The sequence below is a fragment of the Lissotriton helveticus genome, chromosome 6, assembly GCF_964261635.1.
Source record: "Lissotriton helveticus chromosome 6, aLisHel1.1, whole genome shotgun sequence".
Lineage (NCBI taxonomy): Eukaryota > Metazoa > Chordata > Amphibia > Caudata > Salamandridae > Lissotriton > Lissotriton helveticus.
In genome coordinates, this window is record NC_136067.1 from 91,640,518 (window position 1) to 91,659,225 (window position 18,708).

The 18,708-nt window shown below is 45.8% G+C and overlaps 1 protein-coding gene across 4 annotated transcripts in view; it reads right to left on the minus strand.

The window, feature by feature from the left end:
- The window catches only part of LOC144762270 (ATP-binding cassette sub-family C member 10-like), a 1,124,497-nt gene that overhangs the window by 458,642 nt on the left and 647,147 nt on the right, over positions 1-18,708 (minus strand). For all 4 annotated transcript variants that reach the window (XM_078647414.1, XM_078647412.1, XM_078647413.1 and 1 more), the window contains one exon: positions 7,453-7,609. In XM_078647414.1, coding sequence (XP_078503540.1) covers positions 7,453-7,609 — 157 coding nt within the window. The remainder of the gene's footprint in view (positions 1-7,452; positions 7,610-18,708) is intronic.

Below are 18,708 nucleotides of genomic sequence, written 5' to 3' on the forward strand. Positions count from 1 at the left end.
GGGGAGCCCTACCAACTCACAGCTAGGCTCCTGCCCCCCTCCCACAGGAGAGGAGAAGGTTAGGGGGTGTACCCACCCCAGGACAGGGACCTATTGGTCCCTACCCTCACCCCACCTGCCACGCCCCTAAATTTAGTATTTAGGGGCACCCTGAACCTTCCTTCCTCAGATCCCGATTTCGAAACAAGAAAGAACCAAGAAGAAGAAGACCTGCCGTGCAGCTGCTAACAAGAGGACAACACTAACTGACTTGGCCCCAGCCCTACAGGCCTGTTGATCCTTGAACCTGCTACTGCTTAATCCCGGTGTCTCCTGCAGACAGCAACCTCGAGAAACCCAGAGGACCTGACTGCCTTGACCCTCTTAGAGACTGGGACTCCCATGAGCAGTGGTTCTGCCTAAACAACAATACCCCTGGTGCCAGCCAGGAGCGCATATCCAGCCCACTCTGCACCCGCCTAGCCCGGCCTGTGCCCGAGTGGACAAAGACCCTGAGGACGTCCCCTCGGCGATTCTGACCTGGAATCCGGTGACCAAGGACCCTCCTCGATGACCCAGACGACGCCTGCAGACTCCGAACCAGGGATCCCTCCCACCCCAACCAGCAGAGGGTAAGATTTCCTGATGTCCAAAGACACCCCTGCACCCGGCGCCCCCCCAGCCTCCTGTGCCCAACTCCGGGGTGTCTACCTATCCTCCAAGATCCCAACTTACCCCTCGAAGTGTTGGTCCCTCTAGAAGATCCTCCGTCCCCGAGCCTGCAGCCTTTGTTCCCTTTTCAAGATCTCCATTGAATAACATTGAGCGCCCGACGGCTCAAAAGCGCCCTGCACCCAGCCGCCTGAGTGCCCCTGGCAGTCCAACCTTTGTCCTATCCTACTTCTCCATTTGCTCTGAGCAAGTGACCAGGAGCCCAGCTCCTACAGCCGCTTGGCCTGCTAGCCAGCAGCCACCAACCGAAGGCCCCCTGCCTCTCATTGGATAACATTGGGCCTAACTACCTCTGCACCCGGCTGCCCCTGTGCCGCTGAGGGTCTACCAACTGTAGCTACCTGACCCTGGGTGACCCCTGAGTCTATGCCCAGAACCTTAACTCTGCCAGTCGAGTACTTACCTAAAAGCCGATAACTCACTTTTCTTCCATAGGCTAACATTGACTGGTTTCACTTGGAAATTCTTTTAAGTGTGGAGTTTTGGAACTTTAAAATATTCATATAAAATCAGCCGAACTACGAATTCCGATTTACTCACCTGTTATCAGGAGAGACCTCAGTGCTGCATCTTTGAGCCCAGTACTGACCCTGAAAAGTAATTCTAACCGCACTTACCAGTAACTTGACTTTCCTTCCACAGGATATCATTGCCTGCTTTTTGCTGAAAAAGTTTCGAAGTGTCGATTTTTGAAACTTATAAATGTTCTCTAAAAATCGTGCCAACGATAAAAACGTAATTTCTTGCCTGTTTTAGATAGAGGTCCCAGTGCTGAACCTATAAGTCCAGCACAGGATTACAAAAATAACGTGAATATACTTAACCTGCAAATTGAATTTCCTTCTATGGGATAACATTGATATTTTCAACTGAAAAAGTTTCCAAGTGTCGACTTTTAAAATACAATAACATTCCTTAAAAATCACTACTGTAACCAAAACGCTTTTACTTAACTGTTTACAGCTCATGTCCCAGGACTGAATCTAGGATTCAGTCCTTTGGTTATAAAAGTAATCTACAAAGTAACTAATTGCATTTAACTAGAAATTCCCTTTGAGCTCAATGTTGCATTGTGTTTGAAATTGTGTTGCCCATTGCAACAAACTGTAACTATTGCATTCAAAAAGTCCATTGCCTATTTGAAAAGTATTTAACTAAAGTAACTCATCCTGAGAAAGTATATGTTGATACCTTGTTGGTTCTAAAATAAAACAACAATATCTTTTGATACAAAACAATTGGCCTAGAGTTCAGTTCTTGAGTGTGTGAGACCATTTCCTGACTGAGTGTGTACAACAAATGCTTTACACTGTCCTCTGATACTGCCTTACTGCTCGACCAAACTACCACTTTAGATTGTAAGGTTATATCTAACTTTAGCCTCTGTCAAACCTCTGTGGACTGGGGACTCTATACACACTGTACCTTACTTTGGTCCAGTATATATAGAGCCACTATCCTACAGGCACTTATCCCTGTATGCCATGCCTGCCCCGCACTGCATGAGGCCTAGGTAAGTCACCCATCAAGCAGGGTGCACTATACCTCATGTGAGGACCTATCTGCATGAGTAGACAGGCCCGTATAATATCTAATGCTATTTTTAGATGTTATAAGTACACAGTAAAGCTATACTGAGTATAAAGTCTAGAATCTGGTCACTACAAGTTTCCTAGCACCATAATGGCTTTACTGAATCCTGGGATGTTTGGTATCAAACATTTCAGAATAATAAACCTGAACTGATTCCAGTGTCAAATTGATTATCCCATGCACTCAGGGGTCCCTTCTAGAGGGGACCCCTGAACCAATCCAACCACTGGTGGGTTCCTGATTGGTCAAAACAAGCCTGCTACCATGGGACAGGTTCTGGACCCCTGGGATGGGAGCCTTCGCCCCCAGGGCGCAGAAACAAAGCCTCTCCTGGGCGGAGGTGTTCACACCTGCCCCAGGCCAGAAAGAAACATCTGTGGCAGGGGAGCTTCAAAGTTATTGCCGCCTTTGCAAAGCGATCCCCAGCCAATCCTGCTATCAGGAGCAGGTTCCCTTTCCTGTCTCACCCCCTTTTTGGCAGGAAGACATGTGGGAAAATCAGGACAGCCAAGAAGGTGTGCCCACCTCTGCCAACCCAATACCTCAGGTGGGAGAGGTGATGTGAAGCCCACTTTGGGGTGCCCGCCATCTTGCAGATGGCAAGCGCCCTACAATCAGGGTTAGGGAATGTGCTCACTCCCCCAAGTGGGGTGAGCACACCAAGGGTGTAATCACCATGAGGTCAGTAGCCCATCGGCTACTGCCTTGAGACCCCTAAAGTTCCCCCAAATAGAGGGCAGCCCTAAACTGACAATTTAGATTCAATGACATAAGAAGAAGGACCAAAGAGCTGTGCAGCAGTGGAGAAGACGACGACGACTGACTTGGCCCCAGCCCTACTGGCCTATCTCCTCCCCAGAGCGACCCTGCTTCCAAAAAATCGGTGCGACCCGCAGCAAACAACCTCAAGAACGCCAGAGTACCTGTGCTGTCTTTGACGAAGACTCCAGTCTCCTGTGGACACCGGTTTTGTCCAGCAAAGAAACCAACACCAGTCTACAGATTCAGATCCGCAACACTGCACCACTCAGCACCAGACACCAACGGCCCGAGTTCGAGTAGACCACTTACCCTGAGACGTCTCCCTGGCAATCCTGACCTCGTCTGCACTGGTGGCTGACCTCTCCAAGATCCCTCATCGACGCCTGCAGCATCTGTTCAAAGGGTCCCCCTGTCAGCGACCAGACCCAGCTGAGGAATCCTGACACCAAAAGGCACCCCCTGCCCCTCCTCCCAGACTTTGGGGAGCCCAGCTGATGGTGCCCAGGCGTCCCCAACCTATTCAACTTCCCTGTCCAGCTGTTGGTCACCTTCGTCCAGCCTCCTGGTTCAAGCCTGCAGCATTTCTTCCTGACCAACATCCTTGATTGGTTTCCATTGCGAGCCGGATGCCTACTTTGCACCCTGCACCCCGCTGCCCGAGTTCAGCTGGAAGTGCACTGCTGGTGCTTACTTTGGCCCCCTTGTACTCACCTTTGATCCCTGGGCCCTGACCCATAAACCACAGGTACCTATTTGTGGCTGGTGCTCTCCTGAGTACCCACCTGTCTCCCAAACACTACATTAGGCCTGACCTCTCCACAGGGCTGCCTCTGTGCAGCTGAGGGTGCGCTCTCTTTACCTGCCTGCCCCCTGCCCCATGTAAGTGCTACCAGCCGGAGACTGAACTACAAAACTGTTTACTTACCTGCAAACCTAACCCTTCGTTTTTACCATAGGATTGCGTTGACACGGTTTTGTACTGCAACAAAGTAACTTAGTGTCTTCGGATGAGTTAACCAGCTTACTGATTTACTGAAATACCTAAACTGTGTTATTAGTCTGTTTTGCCCTAAGCTAGAAAAGTAACTAGAAAGTAATCTAAAATAATTACATGTACTCTAAAGAACTTACAACCCATTTTCTCTAACTTGTTTGCTTCTACAAAACCAGTATACATCATATCTTGAAAAGCATTATTGAACTGAAAGTGTAACTTAACTGCTACTAAGTAATCTAAAAATGATGGATTTAACCCAGATCTCTTGACTGGGGGTGAAAGTTTTGATTTGTTCTACATTCCGTCCATAAACTGTGTGTCTTTTGCTTTCTTGCCCTAAGTGCGCCAGGTATGCCCAGACGTGGGTCCCGGGCTCACTGTGCCTCTGGATTCAAACTTTCTTGGCTGATGAGGGGTGAAAACCCAAAACAGGACTGTTCCCATGAGTCACAGGGTCAAGACTGATTTGCATATGGCCATGTCTAAACTGGAGTGGCATTGTGAGCAAAAGAATGATGGATTTAACCCAGATCTCTTGACTCGGGTGAATGTTTTGATTTATTCTGAATTCCATCCATCAACTGTGTGTCTTTTGCTTTCTTGCCCTAAGTGTGCCGGGTATGCCCAGATGTGGGTCCCGGGCTCACTGTGCCATTAGATTCAAGCTAGCCTGGCTGATGAGGGGTGAAACCCAGAAACCGGTCCTAGGATGCTTGTTTCCGAACCCGGCTTGGCAGTTCGGGCTGGACTGTTCCCATGAGGCACAGGGGCAAGACTGATTTGCATATTGGCAGGTCTAAACTGGGGTGGAATGATGTGCAAAAAATTATGGTTTTAAACCAGATCTCCTGACTGGGAGTGAATGTTTTGTTCTGCATACCACCCATCAACGGTGTGTCTTTAGCTATCATAACCAAGCAGGCATACTCTGAACGAGCAGACACAGAAAGAATCAGAGAAACCGATAAATATCATATACAACTTTTAAAGTGATTGACTATGGTCTTCAAGCTCGCTCCAAGCAGATACACACAACTTCTTCTATCACCTCTTCTGCATTCAATCTTTTGAAAGAAGATTTTTTTTGCAAAGCTAGGAAGATCAATTAGAGCATCAACACAGTGAAATCAGGTATTGGAAACACTTAGAAAGCATAAGGTGCCAAGGCAGTTCATAAATGAGACATCCCTATTTCTCCCATATAAACGTATATCTAGACAGATAACTATATCTGATAAATAAGCATCATATATCTGATAAATAAGCATCATATATCTGATAAATAAGCATCATACAATCTTCTATCACTCAAGCAGATAGAAAACATTCCCAGGGGCGTGGCTTTGGTGCGGGGGTGTTAAAACCCCCCTAATAAATGTATTCTGTACTAATTAGTTTGGTACAAGTGCTTTAAGTCGAGTAGAATGAGGTGTTTGTCAGGTTTCTCCTTGGATTTTTACATACATATGCAGACAAAAACACACACACACACACACACACACTTGTCTCTGTTTTAAAGGTCTTAAAAATTTTAATTTTACAAAATAGTGAGGCCCATATTTACCAATATTTCAATGCCTACGCAGCAAGACACCTTGCTGTGCTGAGTGTAAGGGAGAGGGAAGGAATGTGCCATATTTAACATTATACGGCGCAACCCTGCTCTCTGCCTGGATGATGCACAAACTGCTGCCTAGCGCCAATGCGGCACCTTTGCACCAATCGTGCAAGTGTGTTTGCCTTGTTTGCGGAGTGTTCACATCTCTATATTTCTTGTTTTTCTCTTCTCATAATTACAGCAGAGTACGGGCTGACACGTTCACATTGGATAAGTAACTGAATTTGTAGTAATATACTTACTGTGCATTGTGATGTAATCTTTCACCTTTAAAACTATAGAAACAGAATAAAAAAAAAAACAACAAGCAAGAATCATACAAATCTGGCTCAATTACATGAACATTGATGGCTTCGAACCCCAACTCTAACTGAATGCCAAGTCACTTGGAATCAACCTGGACACCAACCTCACCTGGATAAAAAAAAACTCTGGTACCAGCTCTCTCTTCTAAAAAAAGTGAAAGCATTTCTTCTATAAAGCATGTTCAAGTCCTTGCACTTTCGTATTTGGATGGATGGTGTCAACGCCCAGCTCCATGGCATTCCAGACTCCACGCCTCTTCAGGGCATCCTAAGGTCATAGTCTATCTTATCCAGGGCTTTAAGAAATATGATCACATCATCCCCATCATGATGGACATTCACTGGTTGTTCTTGCTAGCCCGCACCATCTTCAAAACCAGCTGCATCATTTACAAAGTTTTCACGAGCAGCACCCTCACTTATCTGACGGGCAAGCTCACCATCTCTGGAGGTTCTCTGCACACCTGCGGCCGAGAACCGATAGGTCTGGAGAGAAAGAAGTGTAAAAAAGGAAAAAACAAGGCAGCAAGCCTTTTGCATCTATGCACCCATGTTCTGGAACAACATGCCCGTATCAATACAGACTGTCCCAATGCTGCTTCAATTTAGGAAAGAGTTTAAGATCTGGGTCACAAAGTGCTATTCTGCTGTACCAATTATAGATGGGGCAATACATATGGAGAACATAGTGTGCTCATCATCGTATGCTTCAGTCAGTCTGCGCCTCCAAGGGACTGCAATTGTGAAACTAGTACTGCTGATCAAGACACCAGATGCCTCAATCTAAAATTAGGGACACCATCTGACCATCCGTATGGGTGTGTGACACTACATCAAGGTCAATAATATCGACCTACAACTATATCACATCAAGTACATCGCCTGCTATTACATACTCGTTAGTATATTACCATGATTGTTAGTTCCACTTCATGTTTGTTGGGCTGATGTAGTGAATGTGATATAAATTAAGGAATATGAGATGTGATATATGACCTGTGATATAGAGGGTGTCTATCTTTCATACACAATCCTAATTGCATGTTTTACTATAGAGCTTCACACTGCTCTTCTGCCATTTCTAGGCACTGTAAATAACACTTATTGGTATTACCAAACTTAGTTGAAATTAATTTTTCAACCTTGGAAGGACAGAAGGCTGAACTGGCCTAAGTGAGATTTTAACTTGGGACCTGAAGGTCACAGCAGAAGTCAGAGATGGGTGTTCAACTCAGAGACCCATCGTGCCAGCATTCAATGGTCGTTGCAAACACCTTCACATTCCCTTATGTGGATTTATTGTTTCTATTCAATTAAAACACACAACATGCATTTTACTCCAGAGGTTCTGCCAGACCTAAGATTACTTAGCTACATTCTTCCAAATTAGGTGCCTTCTGAACCTCTCTGACTTTCCACTCCTGTTTCCATAATTTTCTGTTCCTGATCCTTTGAGAGCCTCATACCTGTGACGTAATAGGAATCCACATCTTGATCTGGAACTTGGAGGAACCGCTCAATCCGATTCAGAGACACCTTGGCTTCCACAATTGAAGTTAACGTCCACGGTATGTTGTTGAGTGACACAATCAGCATGTCGATGAGACAGAAGCTTGGATAGACCTATGGAAAAAGAAGGATATTTCATTACATGTTTTTTTTCACTGACACTTATAGCCAGTTATTCAGTGACAGTGGGCCTAATCTATATATTGGTGGAGAGGGTCTCTGTCGTAATGGTGATGGAGTTTCCTCACCGCCAATATAGTGGTCCGCCCTCCAAATATAATTGTGGGCAAACCTAAAGCAGAGACTACTTCAATGTGGTCCATCTTCTCCGACGACCCTGGAGAGAGAAAGGGCCGCCGCAAAAATGGCTACATTTCCACCCTTCCAATTTAGATGGAGTATCCTCTCCGCCAACACATTAATCAGGCCTTTAGTAATTTCTTACTATTTCTTACCACCAGGTGAGTCATGGCGGTAAGAAACAGTGAAATAATTATAATGCTACCCCTGCGTGGGAGCATCACTTTTTTTCTTTTTAAAAGAGAAAAAAAAGAATAATATTATTTCCCAAGGGCTGCATCCTTCTAATCGAGCTCTGTAGCAAACAGGAAAATACATTAACAGTAACCGTCTGCCTAAATATAAATCAACGCCGGTGTCAAGAACAGGTAGTTGCTGGCATAGCTAAAAGAGACAGAGCAAGAAAACAAAGGCAGTTCAGAGTCTAGGCAGAAGAGAACAACTGAGTGTGAAGATACAACAGTAAATGGAGACATCAAATAACAGTGCCTTGGACTTATAAAAAGAAAGATCCATGCAATCACTTGCTTGTCGCCATATTTATGCAGAAATTATAGGAGTTGGCAAGTGACACACTGAAGGTAATTTGAACACTGTAATGAAAATTAGGCTTTTCAAGACTGTATACAGATGGCTAACATCACTACTACTATTGTGGACCTTCAGCAAATAGGCTTAGAGGTTGATTTAGCCCTTGGCGGTCTTTACTCTCTATGTAACAGTGGGGGAGGACTTGGTGTACGGCTGCCGTCTTTTAGGGTACTGGGAGAAAGTCCCTCTTTTGACATGGCTAGCCCCCACGTTTTGCCAGGAAAATTATGTGGTTTCAATTGTAGTGAACAGGGACCCTCAAAACCATGTTCCCTGTGCCAGTGCTTCCTCTCTGCCACAATTGGCACTTCAGGCCCCAGGTTAAGTCCCTAGTAAATAGTACCTGGGCACCAAAGCATTAGGACTGAAGAGGGTCCCATAGGGACCCCTCACCTAGGCCATGCAGCCTGCCACTGCAGCATGCATGCCCTGGTGCAGACAAAACAGTCGACATGGCACAATGACTGTGTGCCATGCCAACTAGCACTGCCCAATATATAGGTAAGTCACCAATCTAGCAAACCTTACAGCCCTAAGGCAGGGTGCACTATATCACAAGCATGGGCATATTTGAATGAGCAGATATGCCCCTACAATATTTAAGTCTATTCTTACATAATGGGTGTGCCAAGGAAGTCAGAGGGTACATGGGGTGGAAACATGACAACTCGAGTTGCCAAAGCAACATGATGACTTCTCTGAACACCGGAGTGTTTGGTACCAAACTACACCTCTCAATGAGCCCACACGGATGCCAGTGTGGGATTTAGTGAAACATGTACGCTGAGGGCATCTTAGGGGTGCCCCCTAAAAACCCACCAACCCTGGTGTGGTCACAGACTGGCTTTATGCAGCCTGCCACCACCACACATGTTTACAGACACTTGGGTCAAAACCCAAGCTCTCTGGGACCAGATAAAAAGCACATCCTGGGCGGAGGTGTCACACCTCATCCCCCAGGATGAGCACAGTGCTCAAGAGGGAAGCTTCAAAGGACTGCCACCTTTGTAATGTGACCCCCAGCCTCTGGTGTTAGCAGCAGATGGCAGCCTCCGGTTTAGGCCCCCACTTTGGGAGGGAAAACCGGTTGGAAAAATTAGGAATAGGAGGTTTGCCCACCTCTGCCACCTCCACCCCTAAGGTGTAGGAGGTTAGGTGAAGCACGTCTTTCAGGCCCACCATCCTGAAGATGGTGGGACTCATCCAATCAGGGCTAGGTCTATGCCCCCTCCCACAGGAGGGTGGCATATTTGAGGGTGTAAACACCAAGGTGCCCATTGGCTCTACCTGTCACTCCCCTAAAACGCCTCTAAATCTAGTATTCAGGTGGCTACCCCAGACCCTGAAATTAGTTCCTGCCAACCTAAGAAGAACAAGCATTTGCAATGCAATAGGTCTTGCATTTGCAAGGGTTTTAGCTATTGGCATTGTAAATGACAATGCCTTTTTTTGTGTTGTTTTTTAAAACAGATAAATGAAAGGCATTGTCATTTACAATGCCAATAGCTTACAACTCCCACAAATGTGAAACCTATGGCATTGCAAATGCTGGATCTGTGCCCCATGCAGCCTGCAGGTTGCGATGTTGTCACGACCATGGAACCAATGAAAGTTAGGCAAAAATAAATCTATAGTTCTACACTGCTACAAATAAGACGTTAGTAGTGAACGCCTTAATCATAGTAGTGCATAATTATATTTTTCTTTTCTCCTAACTTTCACAATGCAATGGGGAGAGGATGTGGCTAATAAATCTGCAAAATATTTTTTTGAAAGGCCTTCAAATACCAAGCAGTGGAGGAGGAGGCAGCTGCATAGCTGGTATGCAGTATCAAACAAAAGCGGAGGGGTGCCACATTTATGCAAGGACGGAGTGGGTAGATGATGAGCCCAGCATTGCAGCATGTGCGGAGTCCTCTGGTAACAAGCGGCCTGCTGTTAAAAGCAAAATTGAGTAAAGGATTTGAAATGTAAGCTTTCCTTCCAGGGCACTGTCCTGCATACAACAAATGCTGGTTTTCACAGAGAGGCTGAGTTCCTTACTACTTTTACTGAAATAGCATGCATTTGTTTTTCTACTCTTAATGTGCAAGCTTTGCTGCTTAAAGTATGTTTTTTTCAACATTTAAAAACAAAGTATTCCTCAATTACATCGTCCCAGAAAATCGGTTGTGCGTCGCAGTAGTGAATCGCGCAGGGACGGTGCTGTGTGGATTATGACACATTGGATTGAACTCCCTTTTCCAGAACCGAGCCAGCACTGAGCCTGAAAGCCGCACTGTAGCCATGATTATGTTGCACTTAGCAAATACCTGAATCCCAGGAGGCAGCCCGCGCTCTCCCGCTGGGCAGCGGGTTTGGACTTGGGCAGAAGCCCTGGCGTTCCCAGTGTCGGCTGCCGAGCCGCAGTGTATTTTTCCAGCGGTAAAACCCTGTAAGGAAAATGAAAACGGAAGACGCCAATGGCGGAAGGGAGAGGGGACGGGAAAGCAAAGGCGCACTGCAGAACTGCTGAGACACTGCTTGCCAATATCTGTTACGCTGCTTTGTGCACGGAAAGGTGGGAAGGGAAGATGGCGAGGAAGGCAGCTGGGAAGATTCATCCCCTTCATCAAGACTCACAAGAACACGTGAACAGAAAATGTAGATGTGTACTGTCTGCAGAAGAAGAAACTGATTAAAGAAAATAGTGCCTACAGACTAAATGAGACATAACTGTAACAACAGAAGTAAAAGGTCCAGTCCTCATGGAAGGTTAGAAATGCAGACAAGGAGTACTAAAGAGGGACTAACAATCCTAATAATGAATCAGAAGCCAGTGTTTATTAAGTGCATTGACACAAGCCAATGGCAAATATGGGCAAAGAGTGGGCAGGGCTTCCAGTTTATACTCGAATATAGCATGTCTCCCCGAGCAGGGCATGGTTGCCCAGGCTCGACCTAAAAAGTAGGGGAACTGCTTTCTAAAATTAAAAAAGTATAGGCATGTCGAGCCCCTCAGGTCCCCTCCACTTCAACCACCGGATACAGTACAGACAAATCACAAGAGCGTCACAAAATCAAGCCTGTAGAATCAGTGATACTGCGTTTACGTTTTATATTAATTAAGATTTGCTTCTATTATAAAAAGGACCCAGTCGTCTTCCGTGAAACGCCACTACAATACAGACGAGTTACATTATTTTATTTGTATTTTGTATTTTTATTGGTAGAGCGCGACATTCATCCAGAGGATATCATGGCGCTGTGCTAGGACTTCTAGTGTGTGGCTGGGTGATCAAGAGTGATTATGTACAAGCCAATAAAGGTGTTTTGCTTGCGGTTCCAGTTCTGAACAGAAAATTGTTAATTATGAGAAAACTGTGTCCTGGTTTCGGTTTTATACCGCGCAATGATAATATGGATAACGTATTTTTCTTTCTGCTCGGTAACAGGTGTTATTTAGTTTGTTTCTGTTGCTTTCCGACTGTTTTGGCTGCTATAGAAAAAGTCAGGGCAACTGGAATTATGCAATTGTGCAGCCGGAATATAGAACACAATATGCTTACACTGCGTAACATGATCTGTGGCAATGTGGTACCGCGACTGGGTGTTTTACAGCAGCTGCGCAAATTCAGTAACCGACTGATGTCCTTATGTGGGCCGAAACATGTTTTGAGCATTTTTCCAGAAGCATTGGTCTTGTTGTTTATATGGGGCCTTGAACATTGACGACGGCTCTAGAAAGCGCTGGTAAGGGGGTTGCGGGGAAAGTTGGGCACTGAGAGGGAGGTTTGAGCTGCAACTTTACTCATTTCCAACATGCATTTAATGTTCCAGGTATGGTGGGAATCCAGTCCTATGTGCCTTACATTAACGCAGGGAGGGGCCAGAAGCTATTCCACATTGGATGAGGGCAACGACACCCCATCCTCCCACAGAGATGGTGTATACAGAGTAGCACCAGTCTCTTTACAGAACGAAAGTAAGATCATATGTTCAGAAGTAACGCCTATCTGAGTTGTATGGGGTTGTCTCTTCTGATCACTACCCCCCCAACACAAGAAACGAGGTACTCTGTATTTGTATAGTCTCAATTGTCTCTTTCTCGAATACAATCCAGCAGTGGAATCCCCAGCAGTCTTTTATCTTAGATGCGCTATGCGTGGATGTCTCTGGATAGGGACCGTGATAGGATATTGCCCAGAAAGACATCTTTGGTAAGAGGCTTAAGACTAAAGCCAGACCGCGTTGGGTGATCCAAAAGTAACACCAACAACTGTATCTTTTAACCTATATATCATTCCCCCCCCCCATTTTTTTACGGCTGGAAATCATACATTTTGTGGCAAAAAGTTACATTTGCAATCTTAACTCCAAAATCTGTGGTCTTTTTACGACAGACGTGTGTCGGTCACAAAAATACAGCTGGTTTCTTGTCTATCACTACTGGACACACTGACAAGTCAGTCTGTGACTTGGCTGAGTGTCTAGCCACACACACTGTGCCTTGGAACAGCTGGGTGTCTGATGCCAGAGAGAGCATTTCTAAATTTGAAACCGCCCCCAGCTCTTACTGACATCCAACAACCACTATTCCAGTTTGCGCAGGGACACAGGACACTCGGGAGTGAGGGCAAGGGGGATGAGGAGAGAGAAGGGATGAGTGTCCTAGAGTTGTCCATGAGAGAGAGGAGGGGGCGAGGTGGGGATCAGAAGAGGATGTGGTGGTAAAGTTAGAGCTGCTGATAGGGAAACCACGCTCGAACCCTGGTGTTCTTGCAGCAGCCTGTGATTCTGGGCTTATCACGTAATCTCACCATGCTTAAACAAGCTGTCGCCGTTGCGAACCACACAGCACTGGAGGGAGGGGGAGGAATAGCATAGAGAGTGGGGTGGGGTGGGGGGTAGAGTAGCAAGGGGAGGGAGGAAACAGAAGACGCGTGTGACGGCCCATCAGATAAGAGAAAAGGTAAGTGCTCGGAACAGGCGCCCTTGGAATGCCTGTGCGCCGCGGCTCGTCTGGTTCTTGAACACTTTTCTTATCTCCCTTTGGTATCACTTCGTTCGCCCTAAGTTGGCAGGGTATGCCCAGACGTGGGTCCCTTGCTTACTGTGCCACTGGATTCAAGTTAGCCTGACTGATGACGGCTGATTAGCCAGAAAACTGTCCCAGGATGCTTGTTTCCAGTCCAGGGAAGACATGGCTTGGCAGTTCGGGCTGGACTGTTCCCATGAGGCACAGGGTCAGACTGATTTGCACATGGCCATGTCTGAACTGGGGTGGTGGAGTGAGCTAAAGAATGAGGATGGATTAAACCCAGATCAGTTGACAGGGGGTGAGTGTTTGATTTGCTCCAATGCTCCGTCCATCAACCCCTTTGGTATTGCAGAGAGGAGACGCCATGCGCGTGCACATGGCCTGTCCGTGCGCGCACGTGGTTTGTCTCCCTGCGCTACAAAACCCCACAACAATAGGCTCGCCAAGGCGAAGCAGCGCATGCGCTGCGTTCACTAGGCGAGACCTAAAAAGGACGTAGAAGACGTCGTGCAGTGAAGACTGTCGATGCCCACTGACTTGGCCTCATCCCTACAGGCCTGTCTGCAGCCCTCGAAGATCCTGCAGAGAAACTACATCTGTCCTGCAGTCAGCAACCTCCACAACCCCTGGGAGTACTGCCTGCGTTTGAAGAAGACCAGAACTCCAGAGGACAGTGGCTCTGTAGCAATACAAATGACTCTGGTGCCCTCCAGATCCGCAATTTCTGACCCATCTGCACCCAACGCCTCCAACCTGTGTCCAGGTGGCCCAATAATCTAGAAAAGGTTCCCCACCGATCCCGAGTACAAGTCCATCATTGGCTGACACCTCCTGGACTCCACGATGATGCTTGCGGTGTGAATCCAAAGGCTCGTCCCCACACTCCCCCTGACAGCGACTGGCTCCGATGTCAAAGGACACCCCTGCAAGCGAAGCCCCTGGGCCTTGACGAGTTCAACCGACAGTGTCCCTACGCCTACAGCATCCCAACTTACATCTGCTGGTTTCCTTCACGCAGCCTCTAATTCGTCGCCTGCAGCCTGTTTTCCATACTGAGTTTCTGTATTGAATTGCATTGGGCACTAGACACCATGTTTGCACCCTGCACACTTAGTATATTTTTACTGCTTCATTGTTCCCCCGTGCTTGCCTAAACCTCCAAAGCATGAGCTCTGCAGCCAGTTTACTTACCTACAAGCAGTGTGTCTTGAAGCACCCCTAGTCTCCATTGGGTAACATTGGGCCTGATCTTCAACTGTGACCTCTTCAACCGGCCGCCCCATGCTGCTGGTGGTGGTGCAGTGGTTGTGCTTACCTGAATCTTGCCCTCTGCTGACTCTGCAACCCGAAGACTGGATTTATAAGTTGTAGGTAGCTGGCTCTGTATATGATATTGCCAGCCACAGAGTCCAGGGGTTCCCCAAAAGTGTACAGGGCTCAACGTAAAACCCAAAGTGATCTATTATTGGTAGTGTGGGCGAGCAGCCTTACGCCTAACATACAGGAGTGTAAGACATATACTGCATAACATTGATCAATAATGGGCACACAACTCAAAAAGGAAATCCACACCAATTTTAGAAAAATATACATGGTTTGCATTTTATTTTAAGGCTAAGAGCTTTCAAATAAGGTAAGTATGTTTTTAAATAAAAATACTTTTCACTTTCAAAAGTTGATAATTAGAATATTTTTAGAACAGTTCAATGTTATTCTATGGGGGTAACAATATTGCAGTATAGTGTGCACAGAGTCCAGTGGATCCCCAAAGGCTTACAGAGGTAAAAGTAGATAATACCGTACTCTCTATTTGTGGTAGTGTGGGAGAGCAGTAAGGCTTTATCAGAGGGTAGTGTTAAGCATTTATTGTACACACTCAGGCAAGAAAAGATTTCATACACTCAAAGACTGAACTCTGACCAATTGTTTTGTATAGAAAGATTTCTTTGTTGTATTTTATTAGTAGAACCAAGCAGGACTTGGTGCAGGTAAGTAAAATAATGCTTTTCAAGAATAATACAGCTGAATGCAGTTACAGGTAGGTCAAATGTTCAGAAACAGTTGAAATTACTTTTCTGTGCTTTGCATACTCCTGCCATCTAGTGTTAGGTCCAGATGCTTGCAAGTTGTTTTTCTTCTAAGAGGTCTTTCCCAGTCACAAGGTGGGCTGCCTCCTCCTTTCAGTGATAGTGCGTATGGGCATCGACTCCATTGTTAAATTGTTTTCCCGCAGAGAGTGAGAATGGAGTAATAAGTGTAGAATAGAGATGCCCATGTCTATGTATGTGATATGTAAAGTGGGAACTGCAACAACCACAGGTACCCAGGGAGGCTGGAGGGTGCATGTGAATCTACAGCTCCACATGCCAAGAACAGATGCTTACTGGGTAAGTAACATTATCCGTTCGAGGCATGTGAACTGTAGATCACATTCTTTGCATAGACTATACAGCAGTATACTCCCAAAGCGGTGGTTAACCTGTAGCTGTTGCTTGAAACAGTGTTTTAGGTACTGCCTGGCCTATATTAGCTTGTTGCCTCACTAACACATCTACACAATAGTGCTTGGTGAATGTGTGCAGTGTAGACCATGCTGCTGCCTTACAGATGTCAGCTAAGGGAATATTCCCTTAGAAGGCAATAGCAGCCCCTATCTTGCGAGTGTAATGCACTCTAGGGGGTATTATTAAAGTTCTTTTCGCTTTCACATAACATGTTTGGATACATTTCCATCTTGCAATGCCTGCTTTAGATATGGGCTTGCCTTTGTGTCGTGGTAAAAAAGCAACAAAAAGCTGTTTTGTTTTGAGAAATTCTTTTGTTCTTTCTACATAATGTAGTAGAGCTTTTCTAACATCAAGTGTGTGTAGAGCTTGTTATGTTACCTATCAGGTTGAGGAAAGAACACAGGTAACTCAACCAACTGATTGACATGAAAGGCAGAAACTACTTTAGGAAGAAATTTAGGATTAGTTCGAAGAACCACTGTCTTTATGAAGCTGAAAGGAGGGCTCTTCTATAGTTAATGCCTGAAGTTAACCAACTCTCCTCAGTGAAGTTATTGCTTTGAGGAAAGCAACTTTCCATAAGAGGAATCGCAACTGACGCCTGTGCATTGGTTCAAATGGTGGAACCATAAGTCTTGTAATGACCATGTTAAAGTTCCACGTTGGTGCAGGTGGGACTCTTGGTAGTATCACTCTTTTTAATCCTTCTGTAAAGGCTTTACTCACTGGTAGTCTGAATAGAGATAAGTGTTGTCTGTTTTGTAAGTATGCAGCTACTGCTGCCAGATGCAAGCAAATGGATGGGTAGGCTAGTCAAGATTGCTGTAAATGTATTAAGTAACAAGACGATGTTCTGTACAGAAGCATCAAGAGGATTGATATTGTTATTGTTACAATAGATAACAAACCATTTCCATTTTACTGCATAACAGGAGGCGTTCTAGCCTCTTTTAGGATATTCATACAGTCTGGTGGTAATTGTAAATAACCAAACTCTATCACTTCAGGAGTCAGATCGCTAGGTTGAGTTCTTTGGGATTTGGATGCCTGATTTCTCCATGGCTCTGAGTGAGGAGACTGGAGGCGAGATGTAGCGTTTGGTGTGGAACTACTGACAGTTCCAGCAGGGTGGTGAACCATGGTTGACGTGCCCATGAGGGAGCTATGAGAATCAGTGAGAGGGATGTTTGCCTGAGTTTCCGAACTACCAACGAAATGAGTGGGAGAGGTGGAAAAACGTAAGCAAATACCCCTGACCAGTTCATCCATAGGGCATTGCCTTTGGAGAGTGGGAGTGGGAACCTGGATGTGAAGCTTCAGCATTTTGCGTTTTGCTTTGTGGCGAAAAGGTCTATGTGAGGAAATACCCATTCCTGAAAGTATGGGAGGAGAACCTGAGGATGAAGTTCCCACTCATTAATTTGCTGCTTCTGTCTGCTCAGAAGGTCTGCAATCTGATTGTTTATTCCTGGAAGATGCTCTGCCAGGAGATAAAACTTGTGGTGAATATCCCATTTCCAAATGGCTTGTGCAGGCGTGACAGTTGGAGAGAGTGTGTGTCCCCCTGTTTTTGTACGCAGTACATAGCTGTCATGTTGTCCATGCAGACTAGGACAGCTTTGCCTATGAGGTGAGTTTGTTAGGCTCTGAGAACTAGAAACGCTGCTAGTAGTTCTAGGTGACTTATATGAAGCCTTTTGTGCTGTGGACTCCCCAATCCTTGGTTTGTGTGATTGAGCAAGTGAGCACCCCAATCAGTGAGCAATGCATCTGCTGTTAGCACTGTCTGAGGAACAGGGTCGATGAAGGGTCACCCTTTGGATATATTTTGTGTGTTCCACCACTGCAGAGAGCGAAGGGTGCAGCAATATACCAACACTAGAATGGTCAATTGACCCTGCGACTGATTTCACGGACTTGCTAAGCATTCTTGGAGGGGACGCATGTGAAGTCTTGCATGGGGAACAATTACTATGCAAGACACCATCATTCCTAGCAGTTGCATGAAGAGTCTTGCTGGTAATGATTGGTTGGGCTGACACTGAGTGAGAAGAGACTGGATACTGAGACTTCTGGCTGCTTTGGGAGAGGCTAGAGCTCTTAGTGTCTATGGTGGCTCCCAGGTAAGTCTGTATGTTAGAAGGCTGCAATTGGGACTTCAACGCATTCACTGTAAACCCTAGTTGGTGTAGCAACTGCATTGTGGCGGGAGTGTGTTGGAGATACTTCTGGTAAGTGCTGGCTTTGATGAGCCAGTCATCTAGGTATGGGAAGACATGGATGTGCTGTCTTCTTAGATGAGCTGCGACTACTGCCAGACGCCTGACCCTTGATATTGTAACGGTTCAGGTTCTATGGCTCCTTTTAGTAAAAGAGACTATGGGCCATATGTAGGTAGCTAAATATCGGTCGGTAACAGCCGAAATTCGGTAAAATATCCGTTGCCGACCGATATTTAGGCCTTCGAGATGTAGGAGGTCAAAAATAAGGATTCGGTAAATATGAATCGGTAAATACCGATTCATCTTTACCGAACCAGAAATACCGAATCAGTAATTACCGAATTCTTATTTACCGATTCGGTAAATAAGAAATGGAAAAGATGAGATTTGAGATGTAGGTAACTTCTAAAAAACCGAATTGCATGAAAATCGGTATTTAAGAGTCGGTAATTACCATGGATTGAAAGCAGGTGGTAACCAGGTGCAGGCCATAAAATAGGCCCCAAAATGCAACTGTGTGACCAGAATGGCGGCATTCTATGTGATAGCAAGGCAGCTACGGCTACAGGCAGC